This window comes from Canis lupus, chromosome 6 (genome assembly GCF_011100685.1).
Source record: "Canis lupus familiaris isolate Mischka breed German Shepherd chromosome 6, alternate assembly UU_Cfam_GSD_1.0, whole genome shotgun sequence".
Taxonomy (NCBI): Eukaryota; Metazoa; Chordata; class Mammalia; order Carnivora; family Canidae; genus Canis; species Canis lupus.
Window position 1 is genome coordinate 62,254,881 of NC_049227.1, and position 18,015 is coordinate 62,272,895.

Sequence of the window (18,015 nt, forward strand, 5' to 3'; positions counted from 1 at the left end):
TAATATTCTAGGTAGAATTTTGACCAAGCAACTTACTCTTCCATACAGAAGGGTCATGCTGAACTTCAATAAACTAGGGAACAAAGGCCCATTGAAAAAAGGCCATCCAAAGTAAACAAACCTAAAAGAAATATATTTTTTAAGATTGTATTTATTTATTTGAGAGAGAGGGAGAGAGAGAGGGAGAGAGAGAGAGTGTGTATGCAAGCTGGAAGGAGAGGGAGAGAGAGCCTGAAGCAGCAGACTCCAAGCTGAGCACAGAGCCCAAGGTGGGGCTTAATCCCACAACTCTGAGATCATAACCTGAGCCAATATCAAGAATCAGCTGCTCAACCAATTGAACCACCCGGGCACCCCTAAAAGAAAATAATTTTCAAAAAATCAAACAGCAGGGGCACCTGGGTGGCTCATTTGGTTAAGAATCTGACTCTTGGTTTCTGCTCAGGACATGATCTCAGGGTCTTGGGTTCAAGTCCCATGTCCAGCTCCATGCACAGCACGGAATATGCTTGGGATTCTCTCTCTCCCTCTTTCTCTGCCCCTCCTACTTGTGCTCTCTCAAATAAATAAATAAATAAATAAATAAATCCTTTAAAAAAAAAAAGAAAGAAACAAAGCTCATCCTTTAGCTTTAAGTTTTTCTCGAAGTATATACTAAACCCTAATGTGCTAATATCCCAATTTCATATTGTATCTCTGCATTATTAATCTTCTGTTTCTCTAAGGATCACATTCTGTTTTCTTATAATATTTTTCTTCATAATTGACATTTATCATTTTCAGAGTGTTCTTTATATTTTTGTGGGTTTTTTTCTATTTAAAAAATAGAAATATAACCACCATTATTTATGGCTGTATTATTGAAATATAACACATACAGTGTTACATTATTTTCAGGTGTACAACATATTGATTTGACAATTCTATATGTTACCCAATGTTCATAAGTGTAGTCACCATCTGTCACCATACCATTATTACAATACTATTGCCTATATTCCCTATGCTGTACTATTAATCCCTATGATTTATTCATTTTATAACTGGAAGTTTGAACTTAATCTCCTCTGTCTTTTTCACCCTTCCTGCCACTCACCACCTCTCAGGTAACCACTCCTTTGCTCTCTGGGAGTCTGTTTTTTCCTTTGTTTATTTGTTTTGTTTTTTAGATTTCACATATAAATGAAATGCTACGGTATTTGTCTTCTCTGACTTATTTCACTTAGGATAATATTCTCTAGGTCCAGCTATGTTGTCACCAATGGCAAGATCTCATTATTTTTTTATGGCTGTTTACTATTCCTGTGTGTGTGTATGTGTGTGTGTGTGTAGCACTATGTCCACCCATCTATTGACAAACACTTGTGTTGCTTCCGTATCTTGGCTATTGCAAATAATTCTGCAATAAACATAGAGATGCATGTATCTTTTTGATTGGTGTTTTCATTTTCTCTGGGTAAATGCCCAGTAGAAGAATTACTACCATATGGTAGTTCCATATGGTATTTCCATTATTAATTTTTTGAGAAACAACCATACTGTTTTACACAGTGGTTGCACCAATTTACATTCCCACCAGCAGTGTATGAGGGTTCCCTTTTCTCCACATCCTTTACAACACCTATTTCTTATATTTTTGATAGTACCCATTCTGAGAGATATGAAGTGATATTTCACGGTGCACTTCCCTGATGATTAGTGATGTTGAGCATCTCTTCATGTGTCTATTGGCCAGCTGTGTATCTTCTTTGTAAAATGTTTATTCAGCTCTGCCCATTTTTAAATCAGGTTGTTTGGCTTTTGGTGTTGAATTGTGTCTTTGTATATTTTGGATGTTAACCTCTTATTGACTATACCATTTACAAATAACTTTTCCCATTCACTAGGTTGCATTTTTTGGTTACTGATGGTTTCCCTTGCTGTGCAATTGGGTGTTCTTTAAATAGTTAACTAACTCTCAAATAAGCTTGTAGTTATAATAGATTTTCAAACAATACAAGAATAATAAAAGTGTCTATCCTCTCTATGACCACACATCTTTATGCCATGAGACTAAATTGCTTATGTTTAAAGTCTTTACTATGTAATCAGAGCCAAACAATAATATATTTTAAAAAGGAAATTTCATACTCATGCATCATTTTTCCTTTGGTCAGTCAAAGAAATGATGGTGTTCATAAGATAGGATACTTATCCTACAACATAAGGGTAAGCAATGTTATTTTCTGCATGATATTAAAACAAATTTTTTATTTAAAAATTGTCTATATATTAAATGTTCCATACACGAAATTATTCTATTGAGAGTAAATACTGAACATATGCTACAACTTGGGTTGAATTTGACAGTGTTTATTTAACTGGTCAAACATTCTAGATTTTTGCAGGTTGTGGTAATTACTGGAATCATTTATAGTTTAGAAGGAAAAGTAGATTCACATATGCTACTATTTTTTTTTTAAGGCTCATGTCCGAAGCCTCAAATTCTGTGGAAAATATCTGGATGAAAACAGATAATCAGCTCCAGCAATCCCACTCCTTGGTATTTACCTAAAGGAATTGAAAACATATGTCCACATAAAACATCCATGCAGATGTTTATAGCAGCCTTAAATTGCCTAAACCTGGAAGCAAGTGAGATGTTTTTTGGTAGGTGAGTGGATAAATAAACTATGGTACATCTAGACAATGGAATACTATGGAAATGAGATAGCAAGCCATGGAAAACATGGATGCATGCTACCAAGTAAAAGAAACCAACCTGAAAACGACACATACTGTATGATTTCGATTATATGACATGCTGGCAAAGGCAAAACTATAGAGAGAGTAAAAAAAATCAGTGGTTGCAAAGGTTTTGGGGAAAGGGAGAGATGAAAAGGCAGAGCACAGAGAATTTTTAGGGCAGTGAAAATACTCTTTATGATGCTGTAATAGTGAATACAATGTCATTATGCCCTTGTCCAAAGTCATAGAATATGCAACACCAAGAGTGAACCCTAATATAAAGTATGGACTCTGGGTGATAATGATGTGTCAAATCAGCTTCATCAATTGTAACAAAAGTTCTGTTTTGTGGGAGATGTTGATAGTGGGGGAGACTATGTATGTGTGTGGACCAGAACTATATGGCATGTCTTTGAATCTTCCCCTCAGTTTAGGTGTGAACCTAAAACTTCCCTAAAAAAAAAAGTCTTAAGTGAGAAATAATCATTTTTTATTTTATATCATGTGATTTACACCTTAAAACAACTATTGTTTACTAATACTTTCCACCTATAGGACACTTAGGATTTAATCAGAGCTATGTGTTATACAATTATGACCTTAATCATCACAACAATCGTATCAGACAGGTAGAATTATTCTTTAGTTTAGTTTTTTTTTTTGTTTTCTTTGTTTTTTTTTTAAGAAAAACACAGCTTAGAGAAGTAACTTGCCCAAGACTTGTAGCTAGAAAACATGAATACAGGTTGGTATGGTTCCAAAGCTTTTGCTGTTAACCACTGTTGTTATAACAACCCATTTCAACCTCACCCCACACTTATGTCCAGCCCAACCTACAATGGTTTAGTGAGTTAATGCAGAACTGGAGCAGTTGCCTGTCTCAGTGGTTTCTGGTAAGGACTTCTTTCAACAATAGGTAACATGTCGCCCACTCCTACAGACTAAATGTTTATGTTCTCCCCAAATTCATATTTTAAAACCCTAATCTCGGTTGTGATGGTATTTGAGGGTGAGACCTGTGGGGATAATTAGGTCATGAAGGTGGAGCCCTCATTATGGGATTAGTGTCCTTGTAAGAAGAGACATGAGAGAGCTTGTCTTGATCTTGGACTTCTTTGACTCCAGAACTGTGAGCAATACCTTTATGCTGTTTAAGCCACCCTGTTAATGGTACTTTAGTCATAGGAGCCTAAACTAAGACACTCATTTTCTCTCTAGGAAAAATGATGCCTTTCTGTTCCCCAAGACTTTGCTCAGTCTTTGACTTACCCTGTGACCCTGTTGACAACCACCTTTACAGTAAATGGAGTCTACCTAATTATAAGACTTAGATAAAACTACAGTAATTAACAGAATATAATGCTGGCATCTGTTTAGATTATCCATTATTAAAACAGAATGGAAGGTCCATAAGTAGACTTCGCATATGAAAGGTCTAATCATTTTCAGTAAAAGTAATAAATTAATTCAATGTGAAAGTCTTTCAAATAAATGATGGTAGAACAACTGGAAATCTATATAAAATGAAGTAAACCTTGATACCTGCTTCATTCCTTATAAAAAAATGAATACAAGATGGATCATACAGGGTGGCTCTAGGTGGCTCAGTCAGTTAAGGGTCTTCCTTTGACTCAGGTCATGATATTGGAGTGGTAGGATGGAGCCCTGCATAGGACTCTCTGCTCAGCAGGGAGTCTGCTTCTCCTGCTTCTCCTCCTGCTCATGCTCTCTCCCACTCTCTCTCTCTAATAAATAAATAATCTTTAAAAAAAGATGGGTCAAAAAATAAATAAATAAATAAATAAAATAAAAAAAGATGGGTCATACCTTTAAATATAAAAGCTTAGACTCCTAAAACATCTAGAAAAAATACAATGTATTCACAAAACTATAAAAGGAAAAATGTTGATCTATTAGATTGTATCAAAATATAAAATTTCTGCTCACCAAAAAGTATCTTTAAGAAAATGAATAGGCCAGGGATCCCTGGGTGGCTCAGTGGTTTAGCGCCGCCTTTGGCTCAGGGTGTGATCCTGGAGACCCCAGTATCGAGTCCCGCGTCGGGCTCCCTGCATGGAGCCTGCTTCTCCCTCTGCCTGTGTCTCTGCCTCTCTCTCTCTCTCTCTGTGTGTCTATCATGAATAAATAAATAAAATCTTAAAAAAAAAAAAAGAAAGAAAATGAATAGGCCAGATACAAAATGAGAGAAAATATTCACAAAAGACTGTTTCAGAAAATACAAAGAACTATGCTTTCCATAAGGGCTATGTTAGGTCTTTAGTTCTCTGTCATACTACCATGTGCAGGGACCATGATCATTTCATCACCTTGTGGGACATTCACTTTTGTCTACATTTATGATACTGTATTGACAGAACCTGATGATCAGGAAATGGCACATACCTTAATGCCTTGTGGGGTAAACTGTTTCCATAGACTCAATGTGACTTTGACACTGTCCCATCAAGAGGTGGAATCTTTTACTTTTTTCCCTCGTATTTGGGCTGGCCGTCTGATATATTTTAGATAGCAAAATGCAGCAGAAGTGATGCACTTGTGTGGCTTTAGATATGCAGTTTCTTCCTTTGCTACCTGGGACACTCACTCTTGGGATGATTTAAAAAAAAAAAAAAAAAAGCTCAAGCTGGCCACATGCAGAGCTACATGGATAGGATGCAAGAAGTCTTAGCCTTCTAGTTGAGCCCACCATGTCACCAAACATATAATCTTGAATATTCCAGCCTCAGCAATAATCTAGTTGCAGCTTGATGAGAGACACCAGCTATTTCCACATGCATGGAGATAAAACCCCACCCAGCTGAACCCTGCCTGAATTTCTCACCACAGAATCACGAACAAGTAAAACACTTGTTGTAAACCACTAAGTTTGTTAAAACCGCAAAAGAAAATCAAAACATGTTGGAAAGAACACATGCAACTCAGAGTGGAGGATAAACCCAATGAAAATAATTACACAACCAAACTATTTTTTAAATTGCTTTTTTATTTTGCTAAACTTTATTTATATTTATCAAGTATCTTTAAACTACTATTTCATTGTTTGCTATTTTTACATCACAGTATATATTTGTTCCCGTGAGGAAGGAAAACAGAATTCTATCAATATTGTATCTTGAATCCTACACACAAATGTACCATTGTGAGTTTAAATATTTATGAAGTACTTGATATTTTAAATGCTTTATATCAGAGGTCTGCACACTATGTCCTGTGGGCCAAATCTATCCTGGATGTCTATTTTTGTAAATTAAGTTTCACTGGAACACAGCCAAACCATGTGTTTATGTGTCCTCTATGGCATCTTTTATGCATCAATGGCAGAGTTAAATATGATAGATTCTGTATAATCCACAAAATCTATAATATTTACTATGTGTCCTTTTATGGAAAAAGTGTTGGCCTCTGCTTTAAGTTATGAGGAAATCCTTGCTTTATTATTTTATAGGTAGTCAAGTATTTAATATTTGGGGAAATTGATTGGCATTTTTAGTTGGGCTGGACGAATTTTTTTCCCATTTAAATAATATGAAATAAGGGATTTTTAAAAATATTTTATTATTAGAGGGAGAGAAAGAGAGGATGAGAGGGAGGAGGGTTCAGAGGGAGAAGCGGACTTCCCACTAAGCAGGGAATGAGGGCTGGAGCCTGGGACTCTGGGATCAGGACCTGAGCCGAAGGCAGATGCTTAACGGACTGAGCCACCCAGGCGCCTACCTCAATAAGGGATCTTTCTATCCAAAAATTCACTATCCGACAAGATTTCAAATTTAGATTAGAACAGATTAGAAGATAAGAGATGGCAGGTTCACCTGAATAGTTCTGTTAAAAGGGTCAATTTGAGAATCTAATATAATCCTCTTGAGATTTTGTGTTTTTCCTTTTGCATGTCTTATAAAGGTGGCTACATCTGACACTGATGCAATTTAATTAAAATAGTTTTCATGAGAAGCCTAACTTCTGTGTGCAATTATTTTTCTTGTTATGACACGCTAGTAAGGTTAGCTAGCATCCCAGATAAGTGCTGGAAAGACCCTCAAAATTAATTTCCTTCCCCCAACTCCACATGCGCACCCCCCTTTTTTATTTAAGTGGAAGGGAAGACAAGCCCAGAGTAGGGAAGTCACCGGACTTGCCAGAGGTCATGATCCATCAGGAAGAGCTGAATCCAGTCCCAGTGTTTTTTTGTTTTTTTGTTTTTTTAAGCATTTGTATATATGTAACAGTTACATGACCGATAAGAACGAACTTTTCACTATCATGAACGTTTTACTGGACAATCAGACCTGAAAAAAAAAAAAAAAGCTTTGCTGTACTCATCAATGGAAAATATTTAGTAAAATCAATAATGAGGTATGCCGCGTCAGGGCTAAAACTGCTCAGGGGATAGTGGCTCTATTTGTGAACTTCACATGATGGTGTACAGTTCTGAACATGAACATTAAGAGTTGAAGTGGATAATGTTTTACTTTACTTTTTTTTTTTTGTTTTTTTTTAAGATTTTATTTATTTATTAGAGAGACAGAGAGAGAGGCAGAGGGAGATGCAGGCCCCATGCATGGAGCCCGACGTGGGACTCGATCCCAGGTCTCCAGGGTCATGCCCTAGGCTGAAGGCGGCGCTAATCCGCTGAGCCACTCGGGCTGCCCTGTTTTACTTTTCTAAGTAAAATCTCGCCTTGCGTGTTCAGGAGTTCATAAATCATCCTAGCCGGGTGCAGAACAGATGCAAGGAATTTAAAATCTGAAAGGCGCCTTGGAGAGCACCATCCAGCTCCCAACCTCACAGAAGCAAAGAGGCTTAGAGAAGATCGCAGTTAAACAGCAATACCGTGTATTCAAAAACAAGGTGCTTTGGCTTTTTCAAGTGTCCCCTTTAAATGCAAAAACAGGGCGCTTCCAGGGCAGCCCGGGTGGCTCAGTGGTTAAGCGTCTGCTTTCAGCCCAGGGCGTGACCCTGGAGACTAGGGATCGAGTCCCTGCATGGAGCCTGCCTCTCTCTCGGTCTCTCATTAATAAATAAATTAAAAAAAAAAAAAAAGAAGAAGGGCACTTCCAGGCCATGTGCCAGAAAATTCGCAATCTGTCGGTCCTACTTCCCTTTCTAGGTTGAGCTCAATTAAGATTTCGGTAACTACACACAAGCGCAGCCTTTTGAAGGGCGGGCGGGAAAAGTTTACCCGGAGACGCAGGGCGCCCCGCCCCTCGCCCCGCCCCGCCCCGCGCCTGCACCAATAGCAACAGACGCGGCCGCCACCTTTTCCGAGCCCGGCCAATCGGCGGCGTCGCCTCAGCCCGACGGAAGGGGCGGGGCGGCCGTTGCCAGAGAAGCCGCTCGGTGGTTACCAGCTCCGGGTGCACCCGGGCGGGCACGCCTCCGTCCCCAGCAGTTCTAGCGACTCGCCGGCCTGCCACCTTTCTAGCTTCCGCCTGCCGCACTGCCCCCTGCGTCCCGCTCTGTCCCCGCCGACCCAGGGCTGGGGAAGCTCAGGTACGCCGCTCGTGGCTTCCACCGACGTCCGCCGAGCGTCATCTTCGCGGCCCTTCCACAGCCGAGCCGCGACGGGCTGACGTCACGGCGGCGTGCTGACGCAGCGGGAGCGGGGCGGAGCTTGGGCGTGGACGGCTGGCTGGCGGGGCCCGCGGGCGGGTGGGCCCGGGGGCGGGGGGTGGGGGACGGCCCCGGCGTGCACCGCGAGCTGGGCCTCGGCCGCGGGTTCGCGTGCGTGCCTGCCCGGAAGGCTCTGCGCGGCGCGGGAAGAAGGCGGCGCGGCTGTGGATCCTCGCTGGCGGGGCCGGCCGGCTCGCGTGGCGGCCTTTCTGTTCTCTCGCCCCTTTGGCCGCCTCGTGAGCGACCACCCCGAGTCTGCCAGCCTGTGGCAGGGCCTGCGGCTGCGTTAGCGGCGAATCCCCGGAGTGCTTCTCCGGGTTTTTCTGGGTGTGCAGGCTCTGTGGGAACCCCGTCAAGTGTGTGCGGCCTCGGACCGGGCCCCGCGTCCCTTACCTGCAGGATGACGACCACGTGCCCCCTTGGAGGGGTTGCCCTAAAGGGCCTTGAGTGAGGCGACCTCAGGTTGGAGTATAGGTGGCAGGGGCGCCTGTGGGTCGAGAACGCCGCCGCCACGCCGGCTCTGCGGTTTACGTCTGCTGCTTTTTCTTTTATTTTCTTTGATTTTTTTCTGTTTTATTGGAGCTCAATTTGCCAACATATAGCATAACACCCGGTGCGCATCCCGCCAAGTGCCCCCCTCAGTGCCCGTCACCCGGTCACCCCAGGCCCCCGCCCACCTCCCCTTGTTCCAGCAGAGTTTGCCGGTTACTTCACCCATAGGAAGGTTAGGGGTGTTTTTGAATTAATGAGGTTCTTGGAGTAGTTTTAAAAATCGGTTGCTTGGTTAAAGGGACAAACCTGTTTTTTTGTTTTTGTTTTTTAAGATTTTATTTATTCATGAGAGGGAGGGAGAGGCAGGCTCCATGCAGGGACCCCGACGCGGGACTCGATCCCAGGTCTCCAGGGTCACGCCCTGGGCCCAAGGCACGTGCTAAACCGCTGAGCCACCGGGGCGTCCCAACCTGTTTTTATTTTTATTCTTTTTTAAGATTTTATTTATTTATTCATGAGAACACACACACACACACACACACACACACACAGGCCATGTGCCAGAAAACAGGCAGGGGGAGAGGCAGGCTCCCTGCAGGGAGCCCAACACAGGACTCGATCCCGGGTCTCCAGGGTCAGCCCTGGGCCCAAAGCACATGCTAAACCGCTGAGCCACCGGGGCGTCCCAACCTGTTTTTATTTTTATTTTTTTTTAAAGATTTTGTTTATTCATGAGAGAGACGGAGAGGCAGGCTCCATGCAGGGAGCCCAACACGGGACTCGATCCCGGGTCTTCAGGGTCAGCTCTGGGCCCAAGGCACATGCTAAACAGCTGAGCCCCCAGGGCATCCCAACCTGTTTTTATAATCAGTTTGCTTTCCTTTTGCTTATAATAAGCGTGTCATGGTCATATCCATAATTCATTAACAGCTAGGTATCCGTTTTCTGTTTCTCTTTTTTTTACTTTCACAGTTCCTTGTGTGCGAATAATACAGTTTTTGTATCCAAAAACCAAAGGTGTGAGAAAGTAGCTTTATCTTGTACAAATGAGTGAGACCCAAGGAGCTGAGTGTAGCAGTGAGGTTGGCAAGACATCTATCTACTCTCTGGGCTCAATTCCTTTCGAAGTCAGTTATGTTCCCTTAGGCTCTGGTTTAGTGACTCTCCCCTTGTGACTACTTTGAAGGTGATTTGTAGTGATCCTGTGAAGAGAAGGTCTTGAAATTGTTTTTAAAAAGTTGGTTCATACAGATAAACTCAGGCCCGCAAATGATTGATTGATTTAAGGAATGGTGGGACTGCCTCGGGATGATTTTTTTAAGAGTAAAAAAGATTTTAAAAAGAAGACCTGGTGGGAAATCAGCTCCAACAATGAGCCAAAGAGACCCTAAGTTAAACACACACACGCACACACACACACACACACACACACACACAAACAACAAACAAACAGCCCCACCTGTAAGTGCTACTTCATGCCCTTCAAGCCTCCCCACAGCTTTGGCCGGCAAAGGTTATTCTCTGTGTAGAAGAGGCAACTCCGGCCTGCTGTGGCTAAGAGTTGTCTGTGTCAGGTGGCTCCAAGGACTGAGAACAGGTGAGTCTGGCCCAGTATTCTTTCATTTTAATGTGCTTTGGGTCCTTAAGGAATCTTGTTCAGGCTACCTGTCCTCTTGAGAAAGAAAAAAATAAGACTTTGAGAAGATTTTCTTCAAACTAATAAGTTATATGTGGTACTTAAAGGGATATACGCTGTCGTTTTCTGGAACAGGTATGTGGAGCAACCCATTCAGATGGTCATAGGTACATGAGGTGCTCTGTTCGGTCACTTTCTGTACAGATCTCTTGCTACTTGAATTCCTTCATTGTTTTTTCATGTTTTTATCACCAGGGGAGACAATGTTCGATTTCTTCAAGACTTTCTAGGCAGAGAATATTGGAATTTCATCTCTCTGGGACCCTAATAACCGATTTCAGTGCTCCTACAGTTCTCCCCTCCATAGGCTTGGTCCATTCTCCAAAATACCAATGGATTTATCTTTTAAAGATGCACTTCTGGGACGCCTGGGTGGCTCAGAGGTTAAGCATCTGCCTTCAGCCCAGGGCGTGATCCTGGAGAACCCAGATCGAGTCCCGCATCTGGCTCCCTGAATGGAGCCTGCTTCTCCCTCTGCCTGTGTCTCTGCCTGTCTCTCTCATGAATAAATAAATAAAATGTTTTTAAAAAAAATAAAAAATAAAAAAATAAAGATGCACTTCTGATCTGTTATGATCCTGCTTAAGATGATTTAATGGTCTGTCTTAACCGTTGGGGGGAAAAAAAATCAAGCTTTTGAACTTAGCGTGCAGTGACCACTTCAGTGTGTCCAGTCTCCTTCTTTGCCACTTGCCCTGGCAAATCATGTCCCTTTGTGATTCCTTCCTCTTGCTTATACTTGACCCTCTATCTAGATTGCCTTTTTCTCCTCATTTTTACCACACTCACATTGTTTCTGCAGGATTCTGCAATTCTTTAGTAGACTTTGACTAGTGTGTAGAATAATCAGAGAGATGAGCAGCATTCTTATATCTACTTCATATTTTTTGCTGAATATTTCAGTGATTTTTTTCAGGAGAAGCTGTGTGCTTTTGTGTGAAGCCAATGGGAGCTCGTTTTCCAAGAGTTAATGTTTGACAAAACAAATTGAAATCTGTGAGGTTCTTATGCTTTTCTCTTCAGATAGATTAGCTTTAAATATATATTTGTCTGCAGCTGGTTTGTTTACTTAGAACAATCTAGATGCTGAGGAAGGGCATGAACTGGGATCTTTCTTTTCTCTGACTATGGCCAGCATTACAGTCCCTGAACAGCCATCCCTCAAATGCTTGTTGTTGGCCAAAATGGAACATACTTTAGTGAGTGTAGCTGGGTCAGCATAAACGATGACCATGCCTGGAAAAAGCTTTAAGTACATGCCTTTTTGATAGGGGACTGGTAAAGTCATCTCTGTATAGGAAATTTAATTCTTTGAACATTAAAATATATTTAAATTTCTAATCTTTAGGGGTTTGGTTATTAAATATGTATGCAGAATATGTGTCTTTGTTTCATCACCAAGTTGTACAGAAGTACATTTGTCATTTGGCAGTAAATTCCATGTAATTGAAAATGTTTTCTTGTGAAACATCTGCTTTTTCATACAAGGATACATTTGGCTCACTAAAAAGATAGCATTTTTTTTTATAAAGGTAGAACTTTTTATGCTAAAGAAAATTATCGTTGAGCACACATATGTTTTTGGTTATAGTAATATCACAACACAAAAATAATGGAGTGCCTTGGAATCTCTGAACAATTTTTATTCTGGAAAACATTTCTAGATTGTAAGAATATAATTGTTGATAATTTCTATGGAAATATCTGAGACTTGACTTACACTGTTCTCTATGTTTTAGAATAGGTAATGAAGGTAACATTTTTGAATCTCTATTTTTACAATGTGTTCATTTTGTTTACCCTTTAAGAAAATACATAGTTACAGATGATGATGCAGAAAAATGTATTTCATCTTGTGATAAAACTTTTAGAGAATTTGTATAAATAGCTGCCAATAGCCCACAGAGCCAAGTAAGAACTCATTTAAAATACTGATCCCAAACTGAATCTTATAAAATATGCCTACAAATTGAAGATCCCTAATCCTCTTACATTTTTGAAAAATTTTTTAAAGATTTTATTTATTTATTTGTGAGAGACACACAGAGAGAGAGGCAGAGTAATAGGCAGAGGGAGAAGCAGGCTCCCTGTGGGGAGCCTGATGTGGGACTCCATCCCAGGACCCTAGGATCACAACCTGAGCCAAGGCAGATGCTCCACCACTGAGCCACCCTGGTGCCCATATTTTTGAACTTTTATTTCAAATATAGGAAACATTTTTCTTTTAATGATTCCCCTAAAAGATGAATCAGTGAAGTGAGTAAGTGAAAAGCAACTGTCTTTATTCATCATGTTAACTGCTCTAAGCCTTGAGTCCTCTCCTTCAATTATTGCTTAGCTTTTATAGGCTTATAGGGGCTAAGGATTCAAATGTAAATAAGATATTCTTTCTTGAGATTCCAATGTACAGAGCAACAAATTTTAAACAAGTGAATGAATAAAAGGTTCTTCTGTGAGTAGTGGGGTAGCTATTGGAACCAAACAGATCAGTAGGTGATAGTACTGTTGATTGCAGTGACTTATCCAGATCATATTCTTCTTCACTCTTAGGTTTGGTTTTTCATTGATTTTGTGTATCCATCTATCTTTTTAATTCTTTAAGACTTCAGATAGCTCAAAATACTTAAAATATTGTTACGCCCTACTAACAGATGTTTCAGATTTGCAGCATTCTAGTAGATCATCTTAGACTATCAGTAGATTAGTTAGCAGTTTCATTTGTACATAAGTTGCTGGTATTTCAAAAATATGAGCATGCTTTTCTTTGGTCTCTATCCTAAATATTTGTTTCTGTGGTGTATAGAACCTTCAGACAAAAATAAATGCATTTTTATAGATACTTTCAAAGTGTCGTTTAAAAATATGAGTAATTTTCAATCTATAATTTCTTCATATCTACTTACAGTATTGAAAATTCTTGAACAAATATATAATACTGATTTAGAAAAATAAATTACAAAGACGTGAAATATCTCTGAAAAATTGCGGAAGATCTTAAATATAGTATTTGATTTTGTATAAATATGAAATGAAGTTCAGGGAGACACCAGATATTAGAGTTGTGAAAACATAGCTTTAATGATTGCTAAAGCACTAATTCATTACTTAAAATGGAACAGTTCCTTTTTTTTTTTTTTTAAATACTTTATTATTCATTAGAGACAGAGAGAGGCAGAGACATAGGCAGAGGGAGGAGCAGGCTCCCTGTGGGGAACCTGTTGCAGAACTTGATTCCCAGGATACCGGGATCACAACCTGAGCCAAAGGCAGATGCTCAACCACTGAGCCACCCAGGTGTCCCAAAATGGAACAGTTCTGAAGAAATTCATGAGTATTCACAGTTGAAAAATGACATCTCTAAGTTGGAATGAAAATAGTAAAACTTAAAAGTATTATCATCTGTCTATTCATTATCACTAAAGAATATCCTAGATTGAGCTGGGAAATAGGAATGAATTAATTTTGTAAGGTCTACTTTGAAAAGAATAATTTAATCTTATTGTAGCAATTGTTGCCAAATACTCTCAAAGGTATATTAAATTTCTACTATTCTAGGCATACAGAACATACATTTCCTATTGGGTAGATATAATGAAACTAAGGATCAGAGTTACCCATATTTTTATATTTCTTTTCTAGTTTGACTGGATTAAGATATTATAATACTTAAGAAATATATTAATAAAAATTTCTATATTGTGGTTATATGGAAAATAATGGGCCTTTTGGAAACTGTGTATGGAATTGGCAATTGTGGAATGGTTGTGTAATGCAGTTTTGACACTTTCTGAATTAGTATCACAATGAGTAGCGGTTGTAATTTCTATTTTGCCTCTAAAATATTATTCTTTAACATGCTTAGGATTTTTATTTTATAGGGTAATGACAGTAAAAAGAACCTACTGAAATGATAAGTTTAATAACTAAAATATTTCCTAGCTTTCAGCTTAGGAGGAGGAGTCGTTGTGGAAGCCAACTCTAAATCCATTTATCAAATTTATGGAGAAGCCTGCGGTTGATGGAAGTCATTCAGAAGAACTATGTTCTCATTTTACAACTACACCAGAGAATGAACATTTACCACAGGCTGCCAGTGAAAGTCATCTCAGCTGGTATTCTTAATAATGGCAGGAGATATCTAATTTTCTGATTTTACATTTTATGTTTTGTCCATACTGTAAATTATTTGACTGAAATACAGCATTCTCTCAAGAGTATCTTCTTCAAGTCTAGCAGTTCATATATTTATTTAACCTGATTACAAATGTACTAATTTAGCATAATTGGGCTAGTTTTTTGGAATCTTAAAGCATAAAAAATAAATGCCTTATCTATTGAGAATTATTAGAATAATAAGCCTTATAACTAAAGTAAATGAAAATAGAAATAGTATGGAATATTGGAAATGGAGTTGATGAGTACTTATTTACTGTTTATTTGGAACATTGTTATATAACAAATACCTCTCCCATTTTGCTTTCTTTTTTAGAATAAGGTATTCACAGAGTGCCTGAGTGGCTCAGTGTCCAACTCTTGATTTCAGTCAGGTCATGATCTCAGGATCCTTTGCTTGAGCCCCACATTGGGCTCCATGCTTGGTTGGGAGTTGGCTTGAGATTCTCTCTTTCCCTCTCCTTCTCCCCCCCATCCACAAAAATAAATAAATAAATAAAATCTCTAAAAAAAAGAAAGAATAGGGAATACAGTCGCTATTTATATGACTCATTGCTCACCAAAATGACAGTCTTTTTTTAAATTAATTTTTTAAAGATTTATTTATTTGAGAAAGAGAGAGCAGGAGTAGGGGGAGCAGGTCCCTCAGCAGGGAGCCGCCTCAAGGTCTAATCCCAGAACCCCGGGATAATGACCTGAGCCAAAGGCAGATGCTCAACCAATAGAGCCATCTGGGCACCCCATAAAAAGACAGTCTTAAAATACCATTATTGTCACCTTGGTAGTATAATCCAGCTTCTAGTTTAGCATGTTAAAGTGACAGTTATATTTGGTCATATATAACCATTCTTGACTTTCTTCTGCCCATCATTTTTAATAATCGATAACTGTCATATAGCCAGCATCTTACACCTATAACATTAAACAGCAGTAATTAACACAGCCTGCTTTGTGACATAGCCTCCCATCAGCTGTTGATGAGTGATTATATCACGTTTTGTACAAGAAAAATGCTGGGCAGCCCCGGTGGTGCAGCGGTTTAGCGCCGCCTGCAGCCTGGGGTGTGATCCTGGAGACCCAGGATCAAGTCCCACATCGGGCTCCCTGCATGGAGCCTGCTTCTCCCTCTGCCTGTGTCTCTGCCCCTCTCTCTCTGTCTCTATGAATAAAATCTGAAAGAAAGAAAGAAAGAAGAGAGAGAGAGAGAGAGAGAGAGAAAGGAAGGAAGAAAGAAAGAAGAAAAAGAAAGAAAGAAAGAAAGAAAAGAAAAGAAAGAAAGAAAAAGAAAGCTAGCTAGCTGCCTGTTAAAGACAAAATGCTTTCCTATCACTTGGAATTTTATTTATAAATACTGAAAAGGTTCCTTCAAACTAGTTACATGTAGGTTTTGACTTCAAATAACTCTGTTCATATAAAAAATGTAAGTGAAATAGAGTATTCTCAAAAATTTTTTAGACTCAAAAGGAGTTTTGAGATTTGGAGAGCTTTAGTTTTTTGTGTCCCATTTTGTTTAGCTTATTGTTCCTCTGGAGGAATTTTTTTGCAAAGAACAGGAAGTTTCAAGAAAGCTTTTGGGAATAAGGTCTAGAAAAATCTTTCGGATTTGGAATAGGGAGAAGAAAGGGAAGTAAAAAAGACACATACATTCTATTAAATAATTACAAAGTAGCACAGTGAAGTATTTCTGTTGGTTTTTGTGTTTACATATCTAAACATTTTAAAAACTATTTTTCTGTGTTTATTAAGTATAGAAAAATAGGGGAGTATAGGAAAAATTTCACAGATTTTCAGTGACAATTTATTGTTACATTTTGGAAGGAGTTTTTGGAACTGTAATATTTAGTTAAACTGTGCTATATTTGCATAAAAAGTATGACTAGTTTATGTGACAGATTTAACTTAAATTTTATTTGTGCATATCTAATTAGTCTAAAGCAAGACAGACTGAATGAAGAGACTGACCTGGAAGCAACATTTAAGGAAGCTGAGTTGGCAACTTGTTCTGTAGAATTATTTTTGCCATTATTTAAGGATACCGTTGAAGAGATTAGTTTTGAAAATGTGAGTACTTATGAAAATCTAATAAAATGGACAGTTAGCATAATACTAATGTATTAACTGCAGTGTTATGTATTAACTGCAGTGTTATGTCTTAATATAGTTATGCTCACATATTGATATTTGATATTAAAAATTGCAGGTTTATTAGTTGTCCTTATTTCTACGTCATTAACTGCAGTTCTTCAAAGATAATCTCAGGCATGCGCTTGTTAAGAGGCTAAGCTAGGAAGTATATAACGTGGTGCTTGACTTCCCTGAAGTTGAACTAGAGAGTCAACATTTTCCAGAGTGACTTTAAAGTAAAATATTCCGTGATATGGGATATATCTATCTTCTATAGTGTTATATGGCATAGAAACCTGTATTCTAAAATTTCAGTGTACTAAAGTTTGAGACAAAAAAAAAAAATAGATTGTATTCTATTAGCTTTATATAAATAAATGCCTGAAATACTTAGGGCTTAAGTCCTTATTTTGATTTCATTACTTTAATATATGATGTAAGATCCTATTTACTACAAAGAAACTTGGCAAAATTTGCTTTTACTATATGCAAAAATGATTTTGTTACTAGAATAAAGTATTCTTTGATAATAGCAACATTATATTTTAGAAGTGTCTTAATGCTGTATGTTTTAAATTTTTTTTAATGGTGTATCTTAAAATGTGTATGTGGTTCTTATATTTGGTAGGCTAATCTTTTTGCATCCTCTTTGAAGAAGATTTCTAAACAGAAGGAAATATTAACAAAAGAATTAGACACTTTCAAACGTGTAAAACAAGCTTTAGAACATCTTCTTAGAAAGACAGAATCCCAACAAGTAAGGAACCCTAAGCACTAATCTAATAGATACATTTCTCACTTGACGGATTTACTATTTCTGAAACTGTAGAAATTGAATTATTGGCATATTTGAAATGGAAATAATTCTTGAATTTTTGTTTGAAATGGCAATCATTAAACCAAACCTTATTCTTAACATTTCACAAATAGTTCTACGTAAAAACAGCATGTTTATAAGTACTTTGAGTATTTTTTATCCCCAAATTTTTCATTGTTTGTCATATTTCATTTTAGCTGATCACAATAAAATTTTCTTAGAATTGAAGTTCCTTTGTATGATTGCATTCATACATTCATTTATTTTGGGGGGTAACAGTTTGTTGAGAGATAATTCACATACCATACAATTCACCCACTTAAAGTGTACAATTCAGTAGTTTTTAGTATATTCCCAG

General features: G+C 38.5%; 1 protein-coding gene across 9 annotated transcripts in view; it reads left to right on the plus strand.

Annotated features, from left to right (window-relative positions):
• The window catches only part of ODF2L (outer dense fiber of sperm tails 2 like), a 64,763-nt gene that overhangs the window by 19,746 nt on the left and 27,002 nt on the right, over positions 1 to 18,015 (plus strand). For 2 of the 9 annotated variants that reach the window (XM_038541478.1, XM_038541480.1), the window contains exons 2-5: positions 2,464 to 2,653; positions 14,483 to 14,655; positions 16,645 to 16,777; positions 17,469 to 17,597. In XM_038541478.1, coding sequence (XP_038397406.1) covers positions 14,543 to 14,655; positions 16,645 to 16,777; positions 17,469 to 17,597 — 375 coding nt within the window. In that variant the 5' untranslated portion in view covers positions 2,464 to 2,653; positions 14,483 to 14,542. Of the gene's footprint in view, positions 1 to 2,463; positions 2,654 to 8,033; positions 8,236 to 9,585; positions 10,445 to 14,482; positions 14,656 to 16,644; positions 16,778 to 17,468; positions 17,598 to 18,015 lie in introns of those variants that run through there. The other 7 variants (XM_038541476.1, XM_038541482.1, XM_038541479.1 and 4 more) reach the window with 6 other exon arrangements.